At 35.4% G+C, this 24,913-nt stretch overlaps 1 protein-coding gene across 5 annotated transcripts in view; it reads left to right on the top strand.

Moving 5' to 3' along the window:
* The window catches only part of LOC150094505 (monocarboxylate transporter 12-like), a 191,830-nt gene extending 168,372 nt beyond the window's left edge, over positions 1–23,458 (top strand). For all 5 annotated transcript variants that reach the window (XM_090411878.1, XM_090411879.1, XM_090411880.1 and 2 more), the window contains one exon: positions 19,699–23,458. In XM_090411878.1, coding sequence (XP_090268004.1) covers positions 19,699–19,880 — 182 coding nt within the window. In that variant the 3' untranslated portion in view covers positions 19,881–23,458. The remainder of the gene's footprint in view (positions 1–19,698) is intronic.
* The last annotated feature ends 1,455 nt before the right edge of the window (positions 23,459–24,913 follow it).

The following is a 24,913-nucleotide window of genomic DNA, read 5'->3' as shown; positions in this document are numbered from 1 at the left end:
TTGTGGGAGGTGGAGGAGATGAGACATCTGGGAATGATGGTGGACAGAGACTTGAAGTTTAGGGGGTTACTGCTAAAATTGTAAAAACATCTCAATGGATTATGGCAATAATGAGGAGGACATTGACATGCAGTAGCAAAGAGATTATGGCTCTCTTGTAGAATACTTAATCTGGCCACATATGGACCACTGTGCACAGATATGGTCACCTAGTTTCCAGAGGAATGAGCATGTATTGGAGAAGAATGTCAGTTCTGTGGAATCAGATATGAGGAGAGATTGAGGGAATGCAATTTACAGAATCTTATGAATAGAAGAAGATGGGATATGATTGAGACATATAAGTTGGTGAGCAGTTGTTACCAGATTAATGTGGAGAGGATATTTCATAGAGTAGAGGGTTGCAGAACTAAAGGCCATTCATGGAAGCTGGGTAGTGAGCAGCAGATTCTTTGCATGGAGAGTGATTAGTGAGTGAATGCATTGCCTGAAAGTGTGGTGAGTGCAGAAACTGTGAATGTGTTCAAGGTATGGTTCGATGATCTTTTGGCACAAAGTATAGACCTCCTGCAATGAGTTCTTTCACTCTATGGGTGGCAGATGTTAATAATAATAATGCAATATCCTGTATATATATGTGTGTGTATATGGTGCATGGGTGAGATATATATTTTTACTTACTTCCTCACATTTTGAGTGGTTTAAACACATAAATTCAAAAGAAAAAGAAAACACATGATACTGAACTCTTTAAGTCTAGCTTGCATGGAGATTTTTATTCCAGGATCTCACATAAAAATATTCTAAATTAACCAAATAACCATTAAAAGATTGAGTCTTTGCACACCTTATAACCAAAATACAACTACTTAACCAAATTAAATTATTTGCTTTAATCAAATCAACTACTTAACTATGCAAGCATCAATGTATTTTTCACATCACAACCTCAAACGACATGAAAAACACTTTAACTACACAACTTCCTTTCAGTCATCATTTTATATGGACAAAACTTCTGGAATTTCAATTTCTTGCTTCCTAGAGAAAAACTTTTCCTTCTATTCCTTCTTGAATTCACACAGAAGAAAAATTAACACAAAAGCTGCTCTCTGTATGACATAGGTCCATCAAATTCTTCTTGCATCTTAAAATCACAGTACACTAAAAAAATATATCTTATCTTCATCCAAGATTCTGTATGAAAGTAGCAGCAAGTTCCAGTGAACACACTATTGAGAACCATATCATCATTTAGAATGAATTGACTTTCTATGCGAAAGTCTTAACATTTTTCTTAGAACCTTATCAGCACTTCAGAAAAAATTTGCCTTCTGCATGAAAGCTTCTGAAGAAATAACTAAAAAACTATTTTAACTACTAGAAAGCACTTATCAAATTGAGAATCCTAAATAAAACAAACTTTACTGGGTCCATTTTATATGAACTGGACATCAATAAACTTCCTTCATCTTTAGGTGAAATAAATCCTATATATGAACTGGACATCAATAAACTTCCTTCATATTTAGGTGAAATAAATCCTATATGGATTAATGACCACAAAAAACTTCACACTCTTTATACAAGGATATCCTCTCTCGATCTTCCATTTCTAAATTTTCTTCTAATTTCTGATCTGTCTCCATATATTGAAGACTGAAAAACCACAATTTTTCTTTTGCTGTGTTTCCATTTTTACTTCCAAACAGTTGAACACGGCAACATTCAGTAACATTCTTTTCCCTTCTATTTCCCAGTCATTGCCCAGAATAGAGCAACTACCGCTCCAGTCCATCACCATGTGCTGCCATTATGGCTTTCAGTGCTGTACTTGAAATAGCATTAGAATTCTTTTCATAGAGCAAGAAAGTTAATAATTTCTAAATAAAAGTTGCAGATGTTGAAAGTTTATTTTTCACTTGGTTACAGTATAATAAATTTAGTTTAATCCTTTATCCAAGTGTGAGCAAACAAAGTTTGCGCCTGAAAGTATCTTCAGAACTGGGGTACGGTGGTACAACACCAGGGCACTCCTTGCAAAGGTGGAGCAAGGAGTGCACTGGTGCACCTTGTTCCACCTTTGCAAGGAGTGCCCTGGTGTTGTACCTTGTTCCACCTTTGGAAGGTACTGGGGTAAGTGGTACAACACCAGGACACTCCTTGCAAAGGTGGAGCAAGGAGTGCACTGGTGCACCTTGTTCCACCTTTGCAAGGAGTGCCCTGGTGCTGTACCGCCTTACCCCAGTCCTGAAGATACTTTCAGGTGCAAACTTTGCTTGCTCACACTTGGATAAAGGATTAAACTAAATTTATTATACTGTAACCAAGTGAAAAATAAACTTTCAACATCTTTCTCTAAATCCAGAGTAATTTATTAAAAAAGGGTGGCACACCATTTGGCAACTCCTATAGGTAGAGATGACCTGCTAATGCTTCTGCCTGGTATCTCCACTTGGGCCTGGCTCCCACTGAAGAGACCTCAATAAAGGTCGAAACTAGTCTGGGTTGTGGCCCTTCCCTTAATGCATAACATCAAACATATCTGCAAGGAGATGTGTTTTGCATTATGGGAGATACTGAGATAGGAGTGTTGGTAGCTTGCTCCACCTTTGCAAGGAGTGCGATGGTGTTGTACCACCTTACCCCAGTCCTGAAGATACTTTCAGGTGCAAACTTTGTTTGCTCACACTCGGATAAAGAATTAAACTAAATTTATTATAAAAAGTTGCAGAAATAATAACAGTTCTTCATTTCACAATCTTTTATGTACTAATGTAAGTTCATTTAATCACTTCTGATAATATAGCAGTGACTTTTGCTTTTCCCGTAAGTGACAACATATTTCTAAACAACATTTGTCTACATACAAACAACACAAACATTTCAACATTGACAGCTCAATATAAAATTACTATTAAGCTATAATATTTAACCTAAATATGTTTGTTTTACATCTAAGCGAGACTTTTATTAGTCAAAAGTAATAATATTGCAAATTGTCTTGCTCACAACATCCATAAGGAAACACATTTAAATAATTTTTATAAAATGACTTCTTACTAACTAAGTTTAAATTAATTCATTTTTATATTTTTAATTTTTGAGATTACAGAATTGTAATATAGATATCCTACAGTCCTGTCTAAACCAACTTTATTATATGGAAGTGAAACATGGACCATAAAAAAAAAAAAGAAAGATAAAAAAATGAATTCAAACAGCAGAAATGAAATTTCAAAGGAAAACTGCTGGATATATTCGACCATAAAACAAATTGAAGAAATTTTACAATCTCTAATATAAAGGCATTTAACTTATATAAGTAGATATAAACAAAAATAGATAGAGGATCTAAATTGAATCCTCTCCTTCCAAAAATCCTTTCCAAAAATAATATATGGGTATAAATTAAATAGAAAAAGAATTTAAAGGCCAAGAAATTGGCATGAGACTAGAACAGATTAATAAAATCCATGATAAGAGGAAGAAGAATCTGAGAATACTTATCTAAAGACCGAATATGGAACTTTTTCAAGCTGCTTGAGACCTCCAATAAGCAGAGATGGAAGTTAACACTGAGAAATAAAAATTATCTACTGCATAAAGGCTACTGAACATTGTGCCACTTGGGGATTTGAACACCCAGTTTAAAAGCTCAAGAGTAGAGTGTGCCAATAAGGTTGGCAAACTGGGATGAAGTGGTTATATGAAAAATAATTAAAGGTGGATATCTTCAAGTTTTTAAATCTTAATTGTTAACATAAATACTGAGAGGTAGCTAATATTAAAATATTGCAAAAAGGTAATATTCATTTCAGATGTATCAACTCTTGCATGTTCTGTTTTTATAGTCCACTTGATGGATGATCATAAACAGCCAGCTTCCTATAAACTACAATTTTACATTCAAACAACTTTGTAGCAGGCATGAAATATTTGGCAAGATCTAAACTTATTGAGCCTAGTGGACATGTATGTGTTTACCTACATATAGGTAGTCTATGCACACACATACACACATGCGTTTTTGTTGAAGCATTGGGCATGTGTAAACCAAGCTTTAAAAATTATATATTGTCATAGTTCATCATGATCATTATAATCGAATTCCTGACATGCATCCCTTGAGGGTGCATGTATATTGTATATTTTATTGTATATATTTTATGTTGTACTACTATGGTAGTACAACATAAAATATATACAATAAAATCCAAACTTATTGAGCCTAGTGGACATGTATGTGTTTAGACAGCCCCTACATATAGGTAGTCTATGCACACACATTCGTTTTTGTTGCAGCATTGGGCATGTGTAAACCTAGCTTTAAAAACTATATATTGTCATAGTTCATCATGATCATTAGAATCGAATTCCTGACATGCACTATCAAGGGATGTGCAGGATACTATGGTAGTACAACATAAAAAGTTAACATTACAACCTGATATCAACAATTTTTCTCCATTGTCAGTTATCTGTCAGGCCTCTAACATTTGCCTGATCTTATATTTCAGTATTTGAATGCATTTCTAACTGCATCAATCTTAGATTTTATTCTTCCTCTGGGTATTTTACCCACCATTCTGCCATGAAACACTTGTTTTTATTATTATTATTATTATTACGGGAGACTCCAGGGAGTCCTTAGACTCATCGAGGGAGGCCCTAAACATCATGTCCACACAACTATACGACATTCTCACAGTATCTATCATACCTTACCTTGAACTCACTCACCATCATAGCACCCACAACAGACTCTGGCAGCTTATTCCACTCATTTACCACTCTAAAAGTAAAGAACCCAGCTCTAACACCCTTTGCTAACCACACTCTTGCCCAGCTTCCATAGGTGTCCCCTAGTTCTCCCACCACCAGTCTTGATCTCAAAAATATCCTCTGATTTAATCCTATAGAAACCCTTTAGCAATTTGAATGTCTCAATCATGTCTCCCCTTTTCCGCCTATCAACTAATTTCTGCAACCCACAAATCTTCAACCTGTTCTCATAAGGTTCCTTCCATAGACCTGCTATCATCTTGGTCACTCGCCTCTGGATCCTCTCCCCCCCCCCCCCAATCAAGAAGAAACCTAGGTGACCAAATCTGAGCACAGTAGTCGAGATGAGGTCTTATCAAGGCTCGGTACAGAGGTACAATAACTTGCTTGTCTCTGCTCGTCAAAGTATCTTTCAACAACCAAGTGAGTTGATGAGCTGATTTAGCTATTTTTGCAATGTGCCCCCTAAACTTCATCTCCCTATCCACCAACACTCCCAAGTCCCTGGCCTCATCAATCTCCGGAGTACAGTTCCACCAGTATGGTATACTGCTGCTAATTTTTTCACTCCAAATGCATATTTGGAGTGAAATCTTACATTTTATCACATTAAATTGACATCCATTCTCCTTAGCCCAGAACTCCAATCTATCTAAGTCGTCCTGCAAGATTTTGACATCTTCTGCATTCACTATTGCCCTACCCAACTTTGCATCATCAGCAAACAAATGAACTGTTCCTCTTAGATCCTTCCCTATATCGTTAATGAGCAGATTAAACAGCAGTGGTCCAAGAACAGAACCCTGTGGCACACCACTAGTCACAGGCCGTTTTTTGGACTCTACTCCTGAATAAACTACTCTTTGATATCTCTCCATCAACCACCCAGCTATCCATCTCACCAACCCTATACCAACCATGAAGTCAAAAGCCTCATCGTGGGAGGTCCTTCCTAAGAAACACAAAGTCTATCAAGACTCATCGAGGGGCGGTGTCCCCCTGAGAAACACAGTCTATCATACTCCTTGAACTCATTGACCGTTCTTGCCCTCACCACTCTATCAGGCAATGCATTCCACGGCTCAACCATCCTCCATGCAAAGAAACCACTCCTCACCCTCTTGCTCACAGTTTCCTTTCGTAACTTCCAGGGATGGCCTCTTGTCATTACTCCTTCCCGCTGTTCAACCAAGTGAAAGAACTCCCCAGTGTCAACCCTGTAACCACCTCTCAACAGTTTAAAAGCCTCAATCATATCACCTCTCCTTCTTCTATCTGCCAAACTCTGCAGTCCACATTCCCTCAGCAGATTCTCATAACTATCCTTGTACAGTCCTGAAACCATCTTTGTATCCTTTCGACAGTTAATTTATCCCCTTCAAATCCCGGGGACCAAATCTTAGAACAATAATCCAAGTGTGGTCTGATCAGAGACTTATACAATGGAATGATAACCCTCTTATCTCTGCAGGTCAGTGTCCTTCTCATAATTGCAGCAATCCCCTGTGTTACCTTCACCACCTTTGCAAAACTTCAGGTTTCTACCAATCATCAACCCCCAGATCTCTTGTCTCCCCAACTTCCTCCAGTATAACTCCTCCCATAGAGTATGCAGCATCCCATCGATGTTTCCCAAACCTCAAGACCTTACATTTTGCTGCATTAAACTGACACCCCCATTCATTTGCCCATCTATCTAGCTTATTCAAATCCTCTTGCAGGGCTACCACATCTGCACTATTACTAATAATCCTTCCCAGCTTCACATCATCTGCAAACAACTGAATATTCCCTTGCAATCCACTGGCAATGTCATTGATATAAAGGTTAAACAATATAGGTCCCAGTACTGAGCCCTGTGGGACCCCACTTGTAACCCTCTGTCTCCTTGAAACTGCTCCACCATACACAACTCTCTGATACCTATCAGACAGCCAATCCTGAATCCAGTTGACCAATCTGACATCCAGACCCATGTGTTGCAAATTAAATATCAGCTTATCATGTGGCACCCTGTCAAATGCCTTTGCTAAGTCTAAGAAAATTGCAGTATATGCCTTTCCCTCATCTAATGTTTTTGTAACTTTATTATAAAAGGCTAGCATATTGCTAAAACAAGAGCGCCCTTTCACAAATCCATGTTGACTCTCAAGATAACATTACCCTCATCTGCCCAATGCTGTATACGGTCCCTCACCACTTTCTCCAAGATCTTAACAACTACTGATGACACACAGACTGGTCTATAATTAGACACTTCCAGTCTGTTACCACCCTTATGCAATGGCACTATCTTACCTTCCTTCCATTCCCTGGGCACCTTTGCCGAAGCCAGACTTTCATTGAAAAGCCAGGTTAAAGGCGCTGTCAGTTCCCCAGCACATTCTCTCAAAACTCGTGGTGAAATACCATCTAGTCCCAAAGCTTTATTGACATCCAGAGTTCTCAGTATCTGAAACACACTCTCCTCCTGTACCTCTAAACCTTGAACCTGCCCTATCCCTCTAGCATTAAAACTGACTCCTCCAGGATGAGATACTCCAATAAAGTGGTCATTGAACAATTCCACTATGTCCTCTGCATCAGTCACTCTATTCCCATTTTTATCCCACAATATCATTCTTCCACAGTTATTTCTGCTCCTGCTGGCCACATAGCTAAAAAATTCCCTAGGATTTTCTTTGGATCTTAGGGCCAATCTCCTCTCATATTCCAGTTTCGCTTTCCTTACCACACTAGTCACTCTTCTGGCCTGTGTCTTATATTCTTCACGCATCCTCTCTTCACCTGTCTCCTTATATCTCTTCCATAGCCTCTTTTTCACATGCAATTCCTGTTTAATATTGTTTGTCATCCACTTTACTCCAAATTGTGTCCTCTTCTTCACTCATGGTATACAACTTACCATTGCTGCTAACAAATATTCTTTCACAATTTCCCATGCACTAACGATATCCCGGCCTTCCAATTCCTCCCTCCATGAAACTTCCCGAAGTTGACGTCTAAGACTATTATAATCACCTGCATTATAACTCCACATAAGTTCCCGTCTCTTTGATACTTCTGCATGTCTATTCATTTTCCAAGTCAAAACCAAGAATTGATTTTGAAGAGTTGATAATAACTGAGATGTCATCTCAGTTATTATCAACTCTTCTGATGCTATAATCAAATCCAAAACTCTTGAACCTCTTGTTCCCTCTGTTACATGTTGCCTAAGACATTTGTCCCTCAAGAATTCTAGAAATTCCATTCCACTATTTCTACATGAATCTTCCTCTCTCCAATTTATATTACTGTAGTTAAAATCTCCCATAACAATCATTCTTCTTGCACTTGCCAAACTTAGCTGTCTAAACATCTCCTGGTCCCCATCCTCCATTTTGATCAAACTGAACATTCTGTGGGAATAAGATTGCATGAACACCATCCAGTCTTACATTATTAATAAGAAATCTGGTTTAGCACAGCATGGGATTGCCACCAACTACAGAATCTTCTGTTCAAGAACCCATGTACTCCACTAATATCATTTCGAATTTGAACATTTATATAAGGAAATTTCTCAAGCTCTGCTTCATAATCATAATATGAATGTAATGACTGCTTCTCCTTGCCAAAAATTTGGGAGAATCTCATTCTTATCAGATATAAATAGGTTCCCCATCCATATATCCATTACTACATCCCACCCATCCCACATCACATTGCTCTTTATACCATCACATGGTTCATACATTTTTTTTTAGAATAATTCATTGTAAATGTTCTATCTTATACATACATACTGGTGTGCTGCCACTGAAGATGATCTGTTATTCTCAGGTTTGAAAAATCTGGCAAATAAAAGTTTTTTATTTTTTTTTACTTTATTTTAATTGTTTTTCATTTATCCTTATGTCTACATGTAGACAGTTTTGATAAACATGGCATAATATCTCTTAATGCATCTTCGTTTTTAATATGATTCTGCATTGATGCTATCCATTCTCAGAACTTTCTCTAGTCTTTCATCAATTATTTTGCTTCTAACCCATCTCTCAGCTTCATAAATTAAAATTGGTTTCAATATTGTCTTATATGCAACTACCATGTTGTTTTTTGACTCATTTCTCTCTTTTTCCATATAAATTTATTCAGCTGCCTTCATACTAGCTTTGCTTATTCTGTTGTCTATTTCCATATTTAATTTGTCATCTTCACTAAAAATTGTACCAAAATAGCTGAAATATTTAACTGTTTTATAAGTTCTCCATTCAGCATGCTACTATGTTGTCAATAGTCTTTTGTTTGTTATCTGTTATAGCAGTTATTCAGTTTAGTTTAGAAATCCTGCAGACATAGGATTTATTTAATAGTATAATGTTATCTCTATAAAGTTAAGGAGTTGAGATTAATATCTCCATGTTTCAGATGTTGATATCAGATTTAATGCCACTTTCTTTCATTATGTGATTGATCCATATAGATGATGAATAACAGTGATGATAGTGTGCACCCTTGTCTTATGACTGATTATTTTACATCAAACCATTTTCCAGTATCTCTTTCGATTTAAATGCTGACTTACAACTTACATGTAAACTGTATTTCTTGATGTAATGCCTTTTTGAACCATATAACTGTAGTGCTTCAAAAACAGCTCTTGGCTGTTTTTGAAGAAGGTATGAAAAGGTATACATCATATACCTTTCAGATTTACAAGACTTAATATAAATCCTTGTTATATTCCCATGATTTCTCAACCATTTGTCTTAAAGGAGAAATCTGATTCTGACAGTCCCCATCAGATGTGAACGCAGCTTTTCTTAACCTGTTCTTGAGTATGCTTGCATCAATTTTATCTGGAAAACTCTGCATGGAAATTACTCTGTAATTCTCACATTCAGTTTTATTTCTCATTTTTTATAGATGGATACCATGAGTGGTCTGTTTTAATCATCTGGAATTCAAACTTTGGACCAGACTTTCTGAATGATGCAGTGTCGCCATATTTCATGTTTTGATAGCATTTTATTCTTCAAGTTTTGATATGTATTTCTGATTGGATTCCTCTTTAATATTTTCAGTCACCACTCTCTCAGTGCTTCTTTCATTTAACAATCCTTCAAAGTAATTGCCCCAGATATCTAGAACTTTTTTATGATGATCCCATACATGCAGAGATTGGCAGACTATAGTACATTAGTACTGTGGATGGGCAAGAAGGAACTTGGTTAGCATTTAGCTTGAAGAGCTGTGGACTGTATTTATTAGGAAACATATAAGATGATGATTGCAGTTTGGGTTTCTGTCAGAAAATGCAGGTGAGGTTTTATAGACTGGAGATGGGAAATAGGCATATATTAGTTTAATCCTTAGATTTAATCCTTAGAAACCAGAACCCAAGCATATAGCAAACATGCTTAGCCCACAAGGTCAACAGCAAACCTCAGAGAACCTTCCGCTTCACAAATGTAAGCAAACAAAGTTTGCACCTGAAGTATTTTCAGGACAGGGCAACTTGTATATAGAAGCTAATGATTTCACATCACTTGCCTTAGTATATTCTAAGTGGATGCTCTTTGGCATGTTATATTAGAGTGAACATATGCTCAAATTCCACCTTTGAGCTGAAATAAGTCAAAGGAATATGGGAAAGTTGAGATGAATAGTATTCAAGGGAGTTGCAGTTTGGGTTTCTATCAGAAAATGCAGGTGAGATTTTATAGACTGGAGATGGGAAATAGACATACATTTGTGAAGCGGAAGGTTCTCTGAGGTTTGCTGTTGACCTTGTGGGCTAAGCATGTTTGCTATATGCTTGGGTTCTGGTTTTCACAGTGTCTATCAGTAGCACTTGTTTTTTAAACTAGCATTCAGAGTCAATGGTCCACACTTCATCAGTTGACAACCTTGTTTCTACTGGATGAAGGCCAGTTCTGGATAGGCTCATACACATAATGGAGATGGGATGCCTTTGAATTTACTATTTACAACCATTGTGAATTTGAATCTGCTTGTCATCATGTTACAGGTCACTTTTACCATGCATGGGAAATCTGTTCCATCTTTATGTGTGCATGTAGGTCTGAAATGACAGCACCTGATAAATTTTTTTTGGATTGAACTTACTTGTTTTGGCAAGCTTGTTAATGTTGTCCTTCAGTGTCACATATATTTTTTATAGTTAAATATTATATTTTGTGTTTTTTGCTTTTGAACATTCCAGTAAACCATGCATGGCTGTTGCAATGTAGTTACAAAATTTGCTGGTATTTTCATCGAAATTTACATCATTGTCTGAGGTGCTTGTTGTGGATCACTTTAATCTTTCTTTCTGTTGAATCAGTTTTGCTAGAGAAAGTCTCCTCAAGAGTAATAAGGTGCTGTATGCGAGACTGTCAGCACTTTCCAAGGTGTAAAACTTGATTAACAGAGGGCAAACACTTGGGGGGGGGGGTCAGAAAAATGGCTAGTTGAGGTCAAACATAAGTTTGTACACCGATCTTTCCACAGCTAGCATGTGTCCACTTTATCATTTGAGATGTTGAATCTGCAGCTTTTCATATAGTGATGTGTTTGATTAATGATTGATGGTTTGTCAGTGGTAGCGATATCTGAAACACTCCAGAGTCACTGAGCTTTGTTGCTTGTCATCCAATATAAAAATAAAAGAGAACTTTTAACCTCTTTTATTAATAGACTGCTAAGAGTAATTATGGATTTCACCAGAGCTCCTCAGTCCCTTAAGAACTACTGCTGTATTTTCATTTGGTGTTGAGGTTATAAGGAAAACACTTTTGAACGTGATTAAATAGGAGCACAAATTCAAAGGAACATTCCTGAAGCACACAAATATTTTTATCTTTAGTTGTCATGTCACCTTTATCATTTGTGAGTACTCTTTCCTCTATTTCTAAGGTTTTTAATATCTTCCAAAACATTTTGTTATCTTTCTGATTTTCTGAATATAGAAGATTAAGAATATCTTCTATATTCTTAACAGTCTTTCCATGATGAGGGTAAGATATACATTGTCATTTTTTTTTGGATTTTTCAAAGACATTTGACAGAGTACCACATTACAAGTTAGTTTTTAAGTTGCAACATATGAGTTTGGATATCAGGTTAGTGGATTGGAGTGGTAACTGGCTTTCTGACAGATATCAGAGGGTTGTATATGGGAAAGCAGTATGAGGAAGTAGAAAGGTTACAAGTGGAGTTCCATAGGGTTCAGTACTGGGACTATTACTGTTCAATCTTTACACCAATGATATCATAGGACTATAAGGAGCTTTTCAGTTGTTTGCAGATGATGTGAAGCTTGGGAGGATTATTAGTAATAGTGCTGATGTTTATAATAAGTTGAAATTGTGGGGAAATGAATGGGAATATCAGTTTAATGCAACTAAACTGATTGATTGACTGTAGACAGATTGTAGATGTGGTTGATGTAGACAGAAATTTGAAGTTTAGAAGAGATATTGCAGCATCTCAGAGAATTGTTGCAATATTCAGGAGGACATTGACCACTAGAGATAAAAGTGTGGTGGTCCCATTGTATAAAGTTTGGATCAGGCCACATCTGGATTTCTGTGCTCAGATCTGGTCACTGGGATTTCAAGGGGGATGAAGTAACCTTGGAGTGCTGAGACTGATAATAAAAATGATATTAGGATTGTACAGTGTTGACAGTGGCACACCCAGAGGGGGGGCCTGGCATCCCCAAAGAAAAAGGGTAAAAAAAAAACACTAGAAAAATTTCCCAAAATCTTTTCCTATTTTTTTTATTTATGTTGTGTCGTGTCTTAAATTTCTATACTTATGAATTAGCGATCATTGCAGATGCTCAGTCATAGGTTGTATGCGATGCATAGTGTGTATTCTCAAATTGTCTATTCAACTCGATCCCCTCCAAGATTAAATCTGGAGTGCGACACTGAGTGTTGATAATAAGGGTAAACTAAGGCATCCAGACTGCAGAGTTTAGTGGATAGAAGACAAAAGAGGGAGAGATATGAATGACATACTTAAGCTGTTGAAGAGTTACAGCATTAACACTGGGGAGATTGATAGAATGAGAGGAAGGAACAGGAACCATCGCTGGAAGTTACAAAAGGAAGTAGTGAGTAAATGAGTAAGAAGTAAGTTTTTTGTGTGGAGAGTGGTAGGAGCATGGAATTAATTGCTTGAAAGTATAAATGGTGGATGAGTTTAAGGAGTAGGAAAACAGACTTTGTATTGATTAATGCTGTCCTCCCACAATGTGTCTTGTGACTCCATGGTAGCCAAGAAGATAATAATGATATTAACAGATTAACAAACTCAAGCACTGAGTGTATACCAAGAGAAGGAAAAGTTGCCAAATAAGATGGAGAAATGATCTGCAAAAGTTTGACATGATATGGTAGTTATTAGCTAAAGACAGAGAGCTAAAAAGTTAAGTGGGAAGCCTATATCCGGATGGATGAAAAGAAGCTAAAGAAGAAGTTTTGATATTTGACTTTTCTTGGATTTTGGACTGTTTCACAAATATAACCCTTCATCAAATTCATGAAGTTTAGGTTTTTTTCAATAGCTTCATTGAGTTTGTTGCAGTATATCATTTGCTCGTTTTCTGATCATCATTTAATGTATGTGGAACAAACAGTGCACTTCATTTTCTTAAAACCTTGGGTTATTATTTAACAAATCATTTTTTCCTTATTAACATATAGATCTACTGAAATCATTCTGAGCATTATACATCAGTTGCTGTTATGACTTAGTGAACTTTTTCAACTAATTTGGGCATGTGAATGCTGTTCTTGATGGCCCAGGTTGTTTGTTGTCTTCTACTGATTTTTCTCAGTCATGGTGAAAAATGAAGCAAGTTGATGGCAGTCATTGTCAAAATGATGACAATGATTGCCATCTACTTGCTTCATCATCTTAGACATTTCTGTGACCCTTTTATGCAGCTTAATACCCTTCAGAAAAGGATATTGAGTTTTTATATAATTCTTCCACAACTCATCTCCATTTAAATGCATTACAATACTTCACAATAGCCTCTACTCCAGTCATCTCTATAATTCTATTATTTCTGATTCTATCCATTTTTGTTATGTGGAGCATTCTTCTCTGCAAGGCCTCTTTGAGCTATATGTAACCTGTCTTCCTGTTTTTTAGTTGTTGGTGCATGTCCCATTTTCATAAGTAAACACTGGAATAATGCACATATTAAACAGCTTCCTTTTTAAACAAACATGTAAATCTCCTAACAGATAATCTTTGTACCAAAATGCTTCTATTTATTTTTTCTTTATCTTATTTATTCGTAACTAATTGTTTGAGATAAATATAGTCATCCACAATATTGCTAATTTGATTTCAGTTTGATCTGAATATGATGAGCTTTGCTTTAGTTAATTTTTAAACCTTTTTTTTTCTTTCATTCCTTGTCAGGCTCATGTAGCATTTCCCAAACTTCTTTATTTTTTTTTGCTACCAGAACCATGTCATCTGCAAAATGTAAATGATAGAAATTTCTTCCACTGATATTAATTCCATAGTTTTGCCATGAGACATTCTTAAATACTTCTAATGTAGCAGAAAACATTTGGGTAATATCAGATCTTCTTGCTTCACTCCTCTCTCAATGCTGAATTCCTTTACCTGTTGTTCTAACTTTATACTATTATGGTCAGTTTCTTAGATATAGTTTTTAATAATTTTATATACTTTGCTGGGATAGCCAGATAGATATGTGTTAAGCTGGCTTGAAATATCAAAACTATAGTGAATAAATTGCACATAAAAGCTTCAGAAAACATCAGAGAATGGCTAAACTGTTTATTTTATCTTCTATGTAGATGTTCTGAAATATTTTTCTGCAAAGAATTTGTGTGCAGCTTCAGCATCAAAACAGAAGATAGTTGGTTCCTTTTGCATAAAATTGCCTTAAGCCATATAGTGCTTGTTAGTTTTAGCCAGAAAAAAGGGGGGGGATACTATTACATCCACCATACTTGCTAGATATGTCTCTCTGTGCAACCCCCCCCCCCCCCAAAAAAAAATAGGCACCACCCAAAGACTGCTATTTTGATTATGTAGACACCATTCAAAGAGCTGCAGTGAGAACTTTGAATAGTATACAAAAAGAGGTTTTTCACAAGTTACTCCAGGTGCTTCAGCACTAAATACTTATTGAATCCTATCTACACTAATTTAAATACTAAGTTTTCATGTTTCATTCTGCAAGGGCCTTTTCAAAAAATATACCACTTGACTTTTTATACATCTCCTATGTGCTATACATCTATCACAGCCTGTTGTAAGTAAATTACTGAAACACAACTTCTCCTTAATAAACCCATGGTAACCCTCAGAGAAACTCCTTTTATCAAACTCAGCTCTGGATACTAGTCCTTATCAACTTCTTTAATACCTTAACCGTTACTCAAGATACAATCTACTTGAACTCTGAAGCAGTGTTTGTGGCATCTGTTCTTATGTAGTAGTACAGTTTTACTATTTTCTCACTCCTCTTGTAAGGCTCTGATTAAATAATGATGTTGAGGGTGCCATCAGCTCTGGAAAATTCCTTGAAAACATAAGGAAATATACCAAGTCTTGATGCATTAGTAACATCAAGTTTAACTCATTCCTCTTAGCCCTCCTCACTCACTTCAAGGTCTACCATACCATTCCATTCCATTTACATTCTGGTTTCATATATCACTCACAAACATGAAATAGCTTCTCTAGATGGTTATTGCTTACCATCTCCATCAACTAATATAATCCCTGTGTAAAAATACCTGGAATATTTCTTGGCCTGATTGGCTAATTGCCGCTCATAATGTGCTATGAGCATCAAATTCCTGAGATGCACCCACAAGGGATACCCAGGACACTGTGATGGTACATGATTATTTTCACTGTTAACTAAATTTCTTATTAACAGTTTTCTTCCAAATTAATCTGTTATTTATCAGAACTCCAATATTGTCAGATCTTGCATTTGGGTCTTCTAACACTACTGACTGTGCCAGTAGTGTATTTTTCCTGACATCAACTATCTTAAAATACCTTTTCTTGCACATTCTTGACTGCTAAACATCTATTTAGGATGGAAAGATATTGGCTACCAAAAGAGGTGGATAAATATAGACCAAAAGGGGGGGGGGGAGAGAGGAAGACCAGCTGCAAGATGAAAAGGCCAGTGAAGCCAGATCAAGCAAATACCTAATCCTCGAAGAGAAGAAGACGACTGCTAAACAATGCTAAGTTCCTTAGCATTGATCCCATTTATTTAATTTTTTCTCACAATTCTCAAATATGTATTCTCTAGTCTTTAATCAACTGTTGTATATTGCTATTTAGTGTTTCAGCTAATTTCTCTTATTTCATAATATCACCCATAGGAGACCATATATCACCCACACTGGCAATCATACCATACCTTAAACTCATTCATGCTAGATGCACTCACTACTTCAACAGACACTGTTCCACTTACTCACTGCTCTGAGAGAGAGAGAAATCTAGCTCTCACACCTTTCTTAACTGCACACAAACTTAACTTCCATGGATGCCTCCTTATCCTCTCCCCATCTTCCACATAACAAAAATTTCAGTCAGTATCCTATTAACATTCTTTCAGAAGTTCATAGACCTCTTCCATATCACTCCCTCTTTCTCCTGTTTATCACTGTATGCATTCTCTCAATCTTTCCTCATAATGTACATTCCATAATCCTGATATCATCTTTATTACTTTTCTCTGCATCCTTTTCACAGCTTCTTTATCCTCTCCAGATCCAGGAGACCAATCTATGCACAGTAGTCTAGGTGTGTTTACATCCAGTCAATGGTTGTTTCAACACTGCAGTTTTTCTCTGAACTGTATTTGCAATTTTTGCTGTGACCTTTGAAGTTCAAAGGTCACAGCAAAATCCACTATAACTCCAAGATCCCTAACCTTATCACTTTCTCCAAGCTTAATCCCACCAATATAATACACTGCTAGAAATCTCATTATGACAAAGTACATAACTTTATTTGCCCATAATTACAGCCTATTCAAATAATTTTGTAAGGGCTGCATACAGGCATACCCCAGTCATATGACATGTTAGGTTCTAGACTGCCATCATATAGCAAATCTCTGTCTTTCTTCTTCTTCTTCACATATATGTAGCGGTTTAATAACATTTTTGAGCAGCCATATATGTGTATAAATGATGTAAATAAAGTATTAATTTACATTAATTACACAAACAAAAAATTTGGAATAATTTTTGCAACATAAAACTTATTTTGAATAACTTGGCCTACGGGAACACAAGTTAATCAGTTTGGTCTTCAATCTACATCATTAAAAGTTTATCAATTTTGGAAATAAGATTGTCATGTTAATGAATAACTATAGTATTAACTAGCATAGCACTTTTCACTTTATGTTTGTTTTTAACAACAGTAATGTAAGGTAAGTTTAGCCTGTCTCAGTGTTTGATATACCATCATGACTAAATTAATTTTACTTGCCAAAATTCTTAGAATGGGCATTTCTCTAATTGAAAAGCATCGTATGAGCAGATTATTGTAAAGCAAAGTGGCATAAGGCAAGGTATTACTATATTAGTAGCATCCCTAATTGTGTTGCTTATGTTTACATCATTAGCAAAGAATTGAACATCTCCTGTCAGGTCCTTCCCAATATAATTGATGTTGAACAACAATGAGCCAAGGACAGATCCATGGTCACTGTAAATCTGGCAGATTCATCCCCCACTCATATTCCACTTTCTGATACCTGTCCCTTAGCTTTCCATTTTGATAGTTTATGTTCCAATCTCATATTCTCCAGTTTATGCAACAGCCTTTATGTGATATCCTACTAAATGGCTAAGCAAAATCAACAGTATCATAGTGTATCCATTCATAGCTGAACTTCGGCACACATTCTCACTGTTCCTCCATGATGATGATCCAGTTTCCATGACTTTCCACATCTCATTCCAATATATAATTTCTGAAGGCTCCTGATGCCAAATCAATTTATGTATAGGTTGTCCCTCTTCTGCAGGTCTTTTCTTCCATCAAAATCACTCCAAACATCCAAAAACTCGCACCCATTTCTTCTGTGCATTGAATCATTCTTATCATAGCTCTCCTTAACTCAGGGCTGTCGTAACTTGGTAATAAGTAACAATTTTCACTATCTCACTTTTCTTTCTCCATTCTTCCAGCAGTCCTTTCATTTCTTCTCTCATACAATATTTATCACTGCTTAAATAATTAATTCCAACAAGCACTACATCTCTCTTTTTTTCTATTACATTTTGTCACATCATTTTTTTGCCCCAAAGAAGCTTGAAGTAGACTTCATCAGCAAGTCCAAATTTCATGAGTCAGTCACCATATCCTATTGCTTTTTTTTTTTTTTAGATTCTGACTGACTTACTTTCTTGTTGTTGTCATTGTTATTTTTACTTACTTGCTTTGAACTCATTCACAGTCATGGTACCCACAACAGACTCTGGCAACCTATTCCGCTCATTCACTACGCTCACTAGCAAAAAAACCTGGTTCTAACACCTTTGCTAAGTACACTCTTACTCAGTTTCCATAGATGGCCTCCAGTTCTCCCACCACTAGACCTGTTGTGAAAAATTTCCTCTGAATTAATCTTGTAAAAATTCCTCAGTAATTTGTATGACTCAATCATATCACCTCTTTTTCACCTATCAACCAGTTTCTGCAATCCACAAATCTTCAACCTGTTCTTGTAAGGTTCATTCCGTAGATCTGCTACCATCTTTGTCACTCGTCTCTGGATCTTCTCAACCTCCTCCTCATCACAAGAAACTCTAGCACCCAGATCTTCTGGCACAATAGTAAAAATGGAGTCTTATCAATCAAGGCTTGATAAAGAGAAACAATAACCTGCTTGTCTCTGCTTATCAAAGTATTCTTAAGTAACTAAGTAATCTGATGAGCTGCTTTAGCCACTTTTGTAATATGCTCCCTAAACTTTAACCCCATATCCACTAATGCTCCCAAGTCCCTGGCTTCATCAGTTTCCTGGAGTACAGTTCCACCAATGTGGTATACAGCTGGTAATCTTTTCACCCCAAAATGCATAACCACTTTGCCACATCTCCATTGCCGAGTCTGCCAATCTATCCAAATCATCCTGCAAAATTTGGACATCATTTGTATTAACTATTGCTCTACCCAGCTTTGCATCATCATCAGCAAATAATGTTACAGTTCCTCTCAGATCCTTTTCTATATCGTTAATGTACAAATTAAACAGTAACACCATCCTTGCCAATTGCATTATCATGTAGTTTGTTTTTCAACTCATTGCTATCATTCTTCTTACTCTCTTCGCATTTCTGACATCTGCTCACTAAACACAACAAACACATTTTCCAATTTTGTTCACTTATGGTGAGATTTTGTCAGATTATTATAAATGGCAAATATTTCCATTTTATTCAGTTTATCAACGGAATTAAAAAAATAACGTTACTTTTGAACATTAAAGTCGCCTAGAAAGATGGCTTTACTGTTTGGGTATTTGGACAAGAGAAAATCAAGCTTTGGAGGTAAATTAATCAGGAGTTATCATAATGGGGAGAGTAATGAAGACAGCATATCAATGCAATGAGGATGAGTCAGGGCAGATTAGATAGAGGGGATTTTAAGACTGAAAATTTTAAATGCCTTAAAAATAATGAAGGATCTCCAACATGTTTCATTTCTCAAGCCTTTTGTTTTTTTATAAAAGTTATATTAAAAAAAAAGTAATTGGAACAAAATAATTTTCTTGAAAATGCTCGTTTTAAGATTTAGAAACTATTTCCAAATAAAGTACTCTTTGCATTGCCCAGTTCTCACACTTTTTCTATGTTAAAAATGTACTTTTCTTATTTTTAGGGTGGCTCTATGATGGTACAGGATCCTACGATCCAGGATTTTTTGTGTCAGGTTCTATGATAGCGATTAGTGGATTAATGTTGTTTTTCATCCCATGCATCCAGAGATATCAACAAAAAATCAAGCAGGAAAATTTCCAAAAACCTACAGAAAACTCTAACGATATAAGCACCACTGTTTAAATTCCAGTATGGCAAAGCTTCAGAGGTCAAGCTTGCTTTGTTTAGTAATACTGTGCAAAAGACCTTTTAAAGCCTGCTGAGCAAAGGCTGAAACTTTTCCTTTTATTAATGTAAGGGTAGTATATATTTGTAAAACTGATTTTCAAAGTAGAATATTAAGAGGTACATCTTAAAGTCATTCTCTGTTTTAACATCGGTGTACTTCATAGTATTTAAAGGGCGGGGAAGCGAAATGGAGGAGTAACTTTTTCTTCTATTTTTAGGGATAAAATGCAAAGGCATATTCTGTGTGTGTGTATGTGTATATAAATATATATATATATGTGTGTGTGTATTCAATAAGGGCTAATCGCTATGGTTAACTGAAAACTGTTATATCATATAAGAACAGGAAAACTCCAGCTGACCAGTAAAAAGTGGCATTTCCAAAAAAGTGTGTTTTATGTATGTATGTATACATATAGGTTTCAGGGTAACCCTGAATTTGCTGCAACATAATACATCAATATTACAAATTAATTTCATCCTTGCTCTTAGTATAAGCTGCCTGTAGTTTGTTATAGGCATGTGTGTGTAAAACCATATGATGATGTCATGGCAACTTGTAATATGATTTCTGTCCAGTTAGACAGTTGACTAAAATTTAAGCTATTTAAAAAAAAAAAAAAAAAACTGAATTTGCTGCAACATAATACATCAATATTACAAATTAATTTCATCCTTGCTCTTAGTATAAGCTGCCTGTAGTTTGTTTGTTATAGGTGTGTGTGTGTGTAAAACCATATGATGATATCATGGCAACTTGTAATGTGATTTCTGTCCAGTTAGACAGCTGACTAAAATTTAAGCTATTTAAAAAAAAAAAAAAAAAAAAAAAAAAAAAAAAAAAAAAAAAAAAAAAACAGGAATTCACCCATCGTTTGTAGGCTAGCTAATTTTTTATGAGGAGGAACAACTGTATCATGGTTTCACATTTCCTGTGATTCACTAAAATTACAATAAATAACCTTGTATCAAATAACCAGTTTGTAATTTTGGTCAATTTTAACATTTTTTTTTTCCTGAGAGACTAAATTTTTTAAATGATTTTATTATCCTCTGTTCCTTCATCTTCCTGTTTCATATACAGGTAGTTCTCAACTTCATGAGTTAATTCATTTCTAGCATGTTATTTCCCACTGATGCTATTATAAAAACAGGATTCCTGTTTTGAAATAATGAAATTTGACAGTGATGTTAAATAGAGGTCAACAAACAATAGTTTAATAGTTTAAACTATTGCTTAAATGATTAAACTGTGATTAATAGTTTAATGAATAGTTAAATTAACAATAGTTAAGTATATGTATACAATCGTGCACAGAGTTGAAGTGGTTAGATAATATTTTGCAGAAAGGTCTTTAACAGTCATTCTGGCTGCAGATTTGTTTATGGTCTCATATTTTGTTTCCAATGTTATTCCTCTTTGCTGTTTCTTTTTATTAACATCACTCTCCATAGTATTACTTCATTTTAGCATACTGTACAGTACTGTATTAATAAGAGGGATAAATTTGAAATAAAACAAAACAGCAAAAATTAAGAGAAACACAATCACTCTTTAACATCAGCATGGCTGCTTCACATTATGTGCATTAATGAGACACTTCCATCTGCCTGAAAAAACAAATGGATGTAAGTAGGACTGTATCGTATTGTATAGCTGCATGTGTGATTTGAAATGCTATTTATGAATGTTTAGCATTTAATTATTGTTCATATTTTTTATTTTGTTGATACTTGGGGGGGAAAAAAGAACTCAAAGCAGAAACACATCAAGTGAGTTGAGCATATTCACATAAGCAGTAGATTGTGCAGGATAGGATGATGACAGCCATGGGAGGAAATGCAAAGTATGCACTGCTAAACTAAGCCTGCTAAGCTAACATTTTGCTTAAAATGTTAGCTTAGCAGGCTGAAGAAAGACTTATTTTGCTATGACAAGTAAAGAGAACACTCAACTTGGGGAAATAGCTATAGTAGGTGCAGATGATAAAAAAGTAACAGACACAGAAGAAACAATGCAATTACTGAGCAAGTATTTTGCCAGAGCAAAATGATTCTCTATAGGGTACAGTAAATTGTTAAGATCTACCCTGACTTCAGTCAGGGTAGATCTTAACAATTTACTTGTGTTTTATGGTAAGCTTAAAGGTTAAAACCAAATGGCTCATTAAATCAGTTATAGTTTCTTAGACCATACTTAAAAAAAAAAAAATGAACAAAAGAAATGGATATACTATTACAGAACTTTGCAAAGAGATCCCAAAGGTAATGTCACATGGTATGATATATAAAGTGGAATGAAGGGATGGATGAGAATTAAAAAAATAGCCCAGTGGTTAAGATAAGTGTGATTAAATGTATTAAAAAGTAGATGTCAGAGAAGACAGAATCTGGTATATTAAGATGTTTCACTAGATTCTATCCTTAGGCCACTATTAGTCAACTTGTATATTAATAATGTTGAGGATGATGTAGAAAGTAATACTGATTTGCTTGATAATAATGTCAAGCTGGTAAGGATGATAAGGAGTGTTTCTGATATGGCATCCTTCCAGATTGAAGGTGTGGGCAAAAAGAGTGTCAGTGATGCCACTCCACAATAGTAAGCATAACCTCCATAATATTTTAGTAAGGCTATAATCTCTAGAAATAGATGTCCAACCTTAAGACAGAAGAAATACCACGGTTTCCATCACAGGACTAACTAATGCTGTGGTTTTAAGTATGACAGTTTAGTATATTAGTATGGCATTCTATAACAATAACCTACAGAGGTTTATTATCTTGCTTATATAATGGATGTTACCTACCTTAAAATGTGTAATGCATAATAGTGAGTATGTTTTTAATTGTGTTATGCATATAAAGAGCAAATTTTTTTTCTTTCCTCCACATAGCTAGCTTTCTTACCTACTTGATTTTAACACTAGAGGTCATGAGCTTGCCTGGTTAATAAAGAAAGTGTGTTTCTTGCTTTCATCACATGCAACCTTGTATAACTGGTGCTTTAAGTTAAGCACTAACTCTTGATAATTACTGATTTAAATACCGAAAGGTTAACAGTTAATAAATTAGTGTTTTCTTTTTTCCAACATTAGAGATTTATAAAGTACCATCACTGTTTCACAGAATAAATACCATACTTTGAAAAATTGTGGATCAATCACAAGAGATGAAGTTTCTACTGAGGATAATCCCAATAATTGAATGTATCCTAAAAAGGAAAAAATACAGTGAAAGAAGGGATTGAAATAAAATAAAGTGTAAGTTCACAAATGATGTTGCAACTTTTCATAACATTTCAGAGGCTGAAGGGGGAGCACTAGTTATTGGATAGCCAACAAACATAGAGATGAAGCATAATTTTAAAACAGTGTTCTTTTTATATTTATGCTTCATCTCTGTTTGCTTCCTGCCAAACTTGTATTACTAATCAAGCAACCTGTAAGGTAGCAGAAAAGTTTTATTTCCTTACTATGAATTATCTATGTAATAATCAACATATATATTAAAAAAAAAAAAAAACTCTTCAACTGCCATTCTCCTTTCATAAGGCTTAACTTATTCAACTTTATGATAATACATTGTGGTTGCATAGCCAGTATAAACATAATGGATAATATAGAATAAGACATGCTGGCAAGAAGGGTTATCATTACAATGGATCGGGGGGGGGGGGGGGCATTAAAAACTGGGTATAAATGACAATAGAAATCATGGCCAGAATTCCACTCACTAAGAAAGAGTCAACTAGCAGGCTATTATTGATTCCAATAAATCTTTAAGATTTAAGAAATCTACTGCAGTTATCTGAACTTCACTCTGCTGTAAGAAAAACAATGGGCTGATTTAAGATAACTGGTTATTAACAATAGAAACATGAAATATACAGTGTGGTACAAGAGTTTAATCAGTATATTCACAATTTACTGTAATGTTAATGTGTTTAAAGTGACTAGTACTTGAGGCTCTTTGGTCAAAGTGTTCAAGATTAGGATTACACAATATACATTTAAGCTATGAAGCTACATCATTCAAATGGTAAAAATTTATTACAGACAGATCGAGCAAAACACAACAATTAGACTTAAAGTGTATGATATCACATATGATCTGCTGTTCATCTGACTGATGTATTGCCTTTCGTATACCATCTCTGCTATCATAACAGAAATGGTATATGAAAGGCAATACATAATACCATCTGCAGCTGAAAATTAAATCATGGTTTTTATTGATTATATAAGAAACCTGTAGAGAATTCATGACTAAATAAACACACGTAAAACCACAGTAATAGGTTTTTTAATACTTAAATACTTCAACCTAAGTGTCTTAGGACATCGTTAATAGTACAGTTGGGAACAATACTAGGAATAACATATAGATAGTGTGCATGAATACAATGGAATCCAGATACGTGCAGAGCGCTTTCTAGCGTAAAAAAAAAAAAAAAAAACAGCAACATTAGATTATTTAGATTACATTAAAATTAAAATTGAATTATTTTACACAATTTTGTATGACAATTTCCCATACTTTAGGAATGGGAAGGACAATTGCAGTTTAGATTGGGTCTGTGAAGTAGGGGTTTCAACTCCGTGTTGAGAGAGACCGGATTTCTGCAGATTGATGAGACAGATGTGGTCTTGATGTTCAGAGATGTTTTTGACATATGGTATGGGAATCCTATGGGCTTGTTCTTGTCTAGGTTGATGTATGGAGAAGTGGCTGATGAATTTTTGAGTAGTTTTAGGATTGTATCCATTTAGAATGGCTGTGTTTTTGATTATTTCCAATTCTTGTTTTAGAGATTCCTCAGAGGAGCAAAATCTATGTGCTCTAGTTACCAGTGATTTGATGGTGCTAAATTTTTGAGAAGGATGATGAGCAGAAGAGTCGTGGATGTAGCGACCTGAAAAGGTCGATTTTTGATAAACAGAATTGGAGATAGAACCATCTTCTTTTCTTTGGATGTGTAGATCAAG

Source organism: Typopeltis vanoorti, chromosome 22 (assembly GCF_054136105.1).
Source record: "Typopeltis vanoorti isolate ZY-2024b chromosome 22, IOZ_Tvanoo_1.0, whole genome shotgun sequence".
Classification (NCBI taxonomy): domain Eukaryota; kingdom Metazoa; phylum Arthropoda; class Arachnida; order Uropygi; family Thelyphonidae; genus Typopeltis; species Typopeltis vanoorti.
The sequence above is the reverse complement of the archived record's forward strand: the minus strand, read 5'-3'. Positions and strand labels throughout refer to the sequence as shown.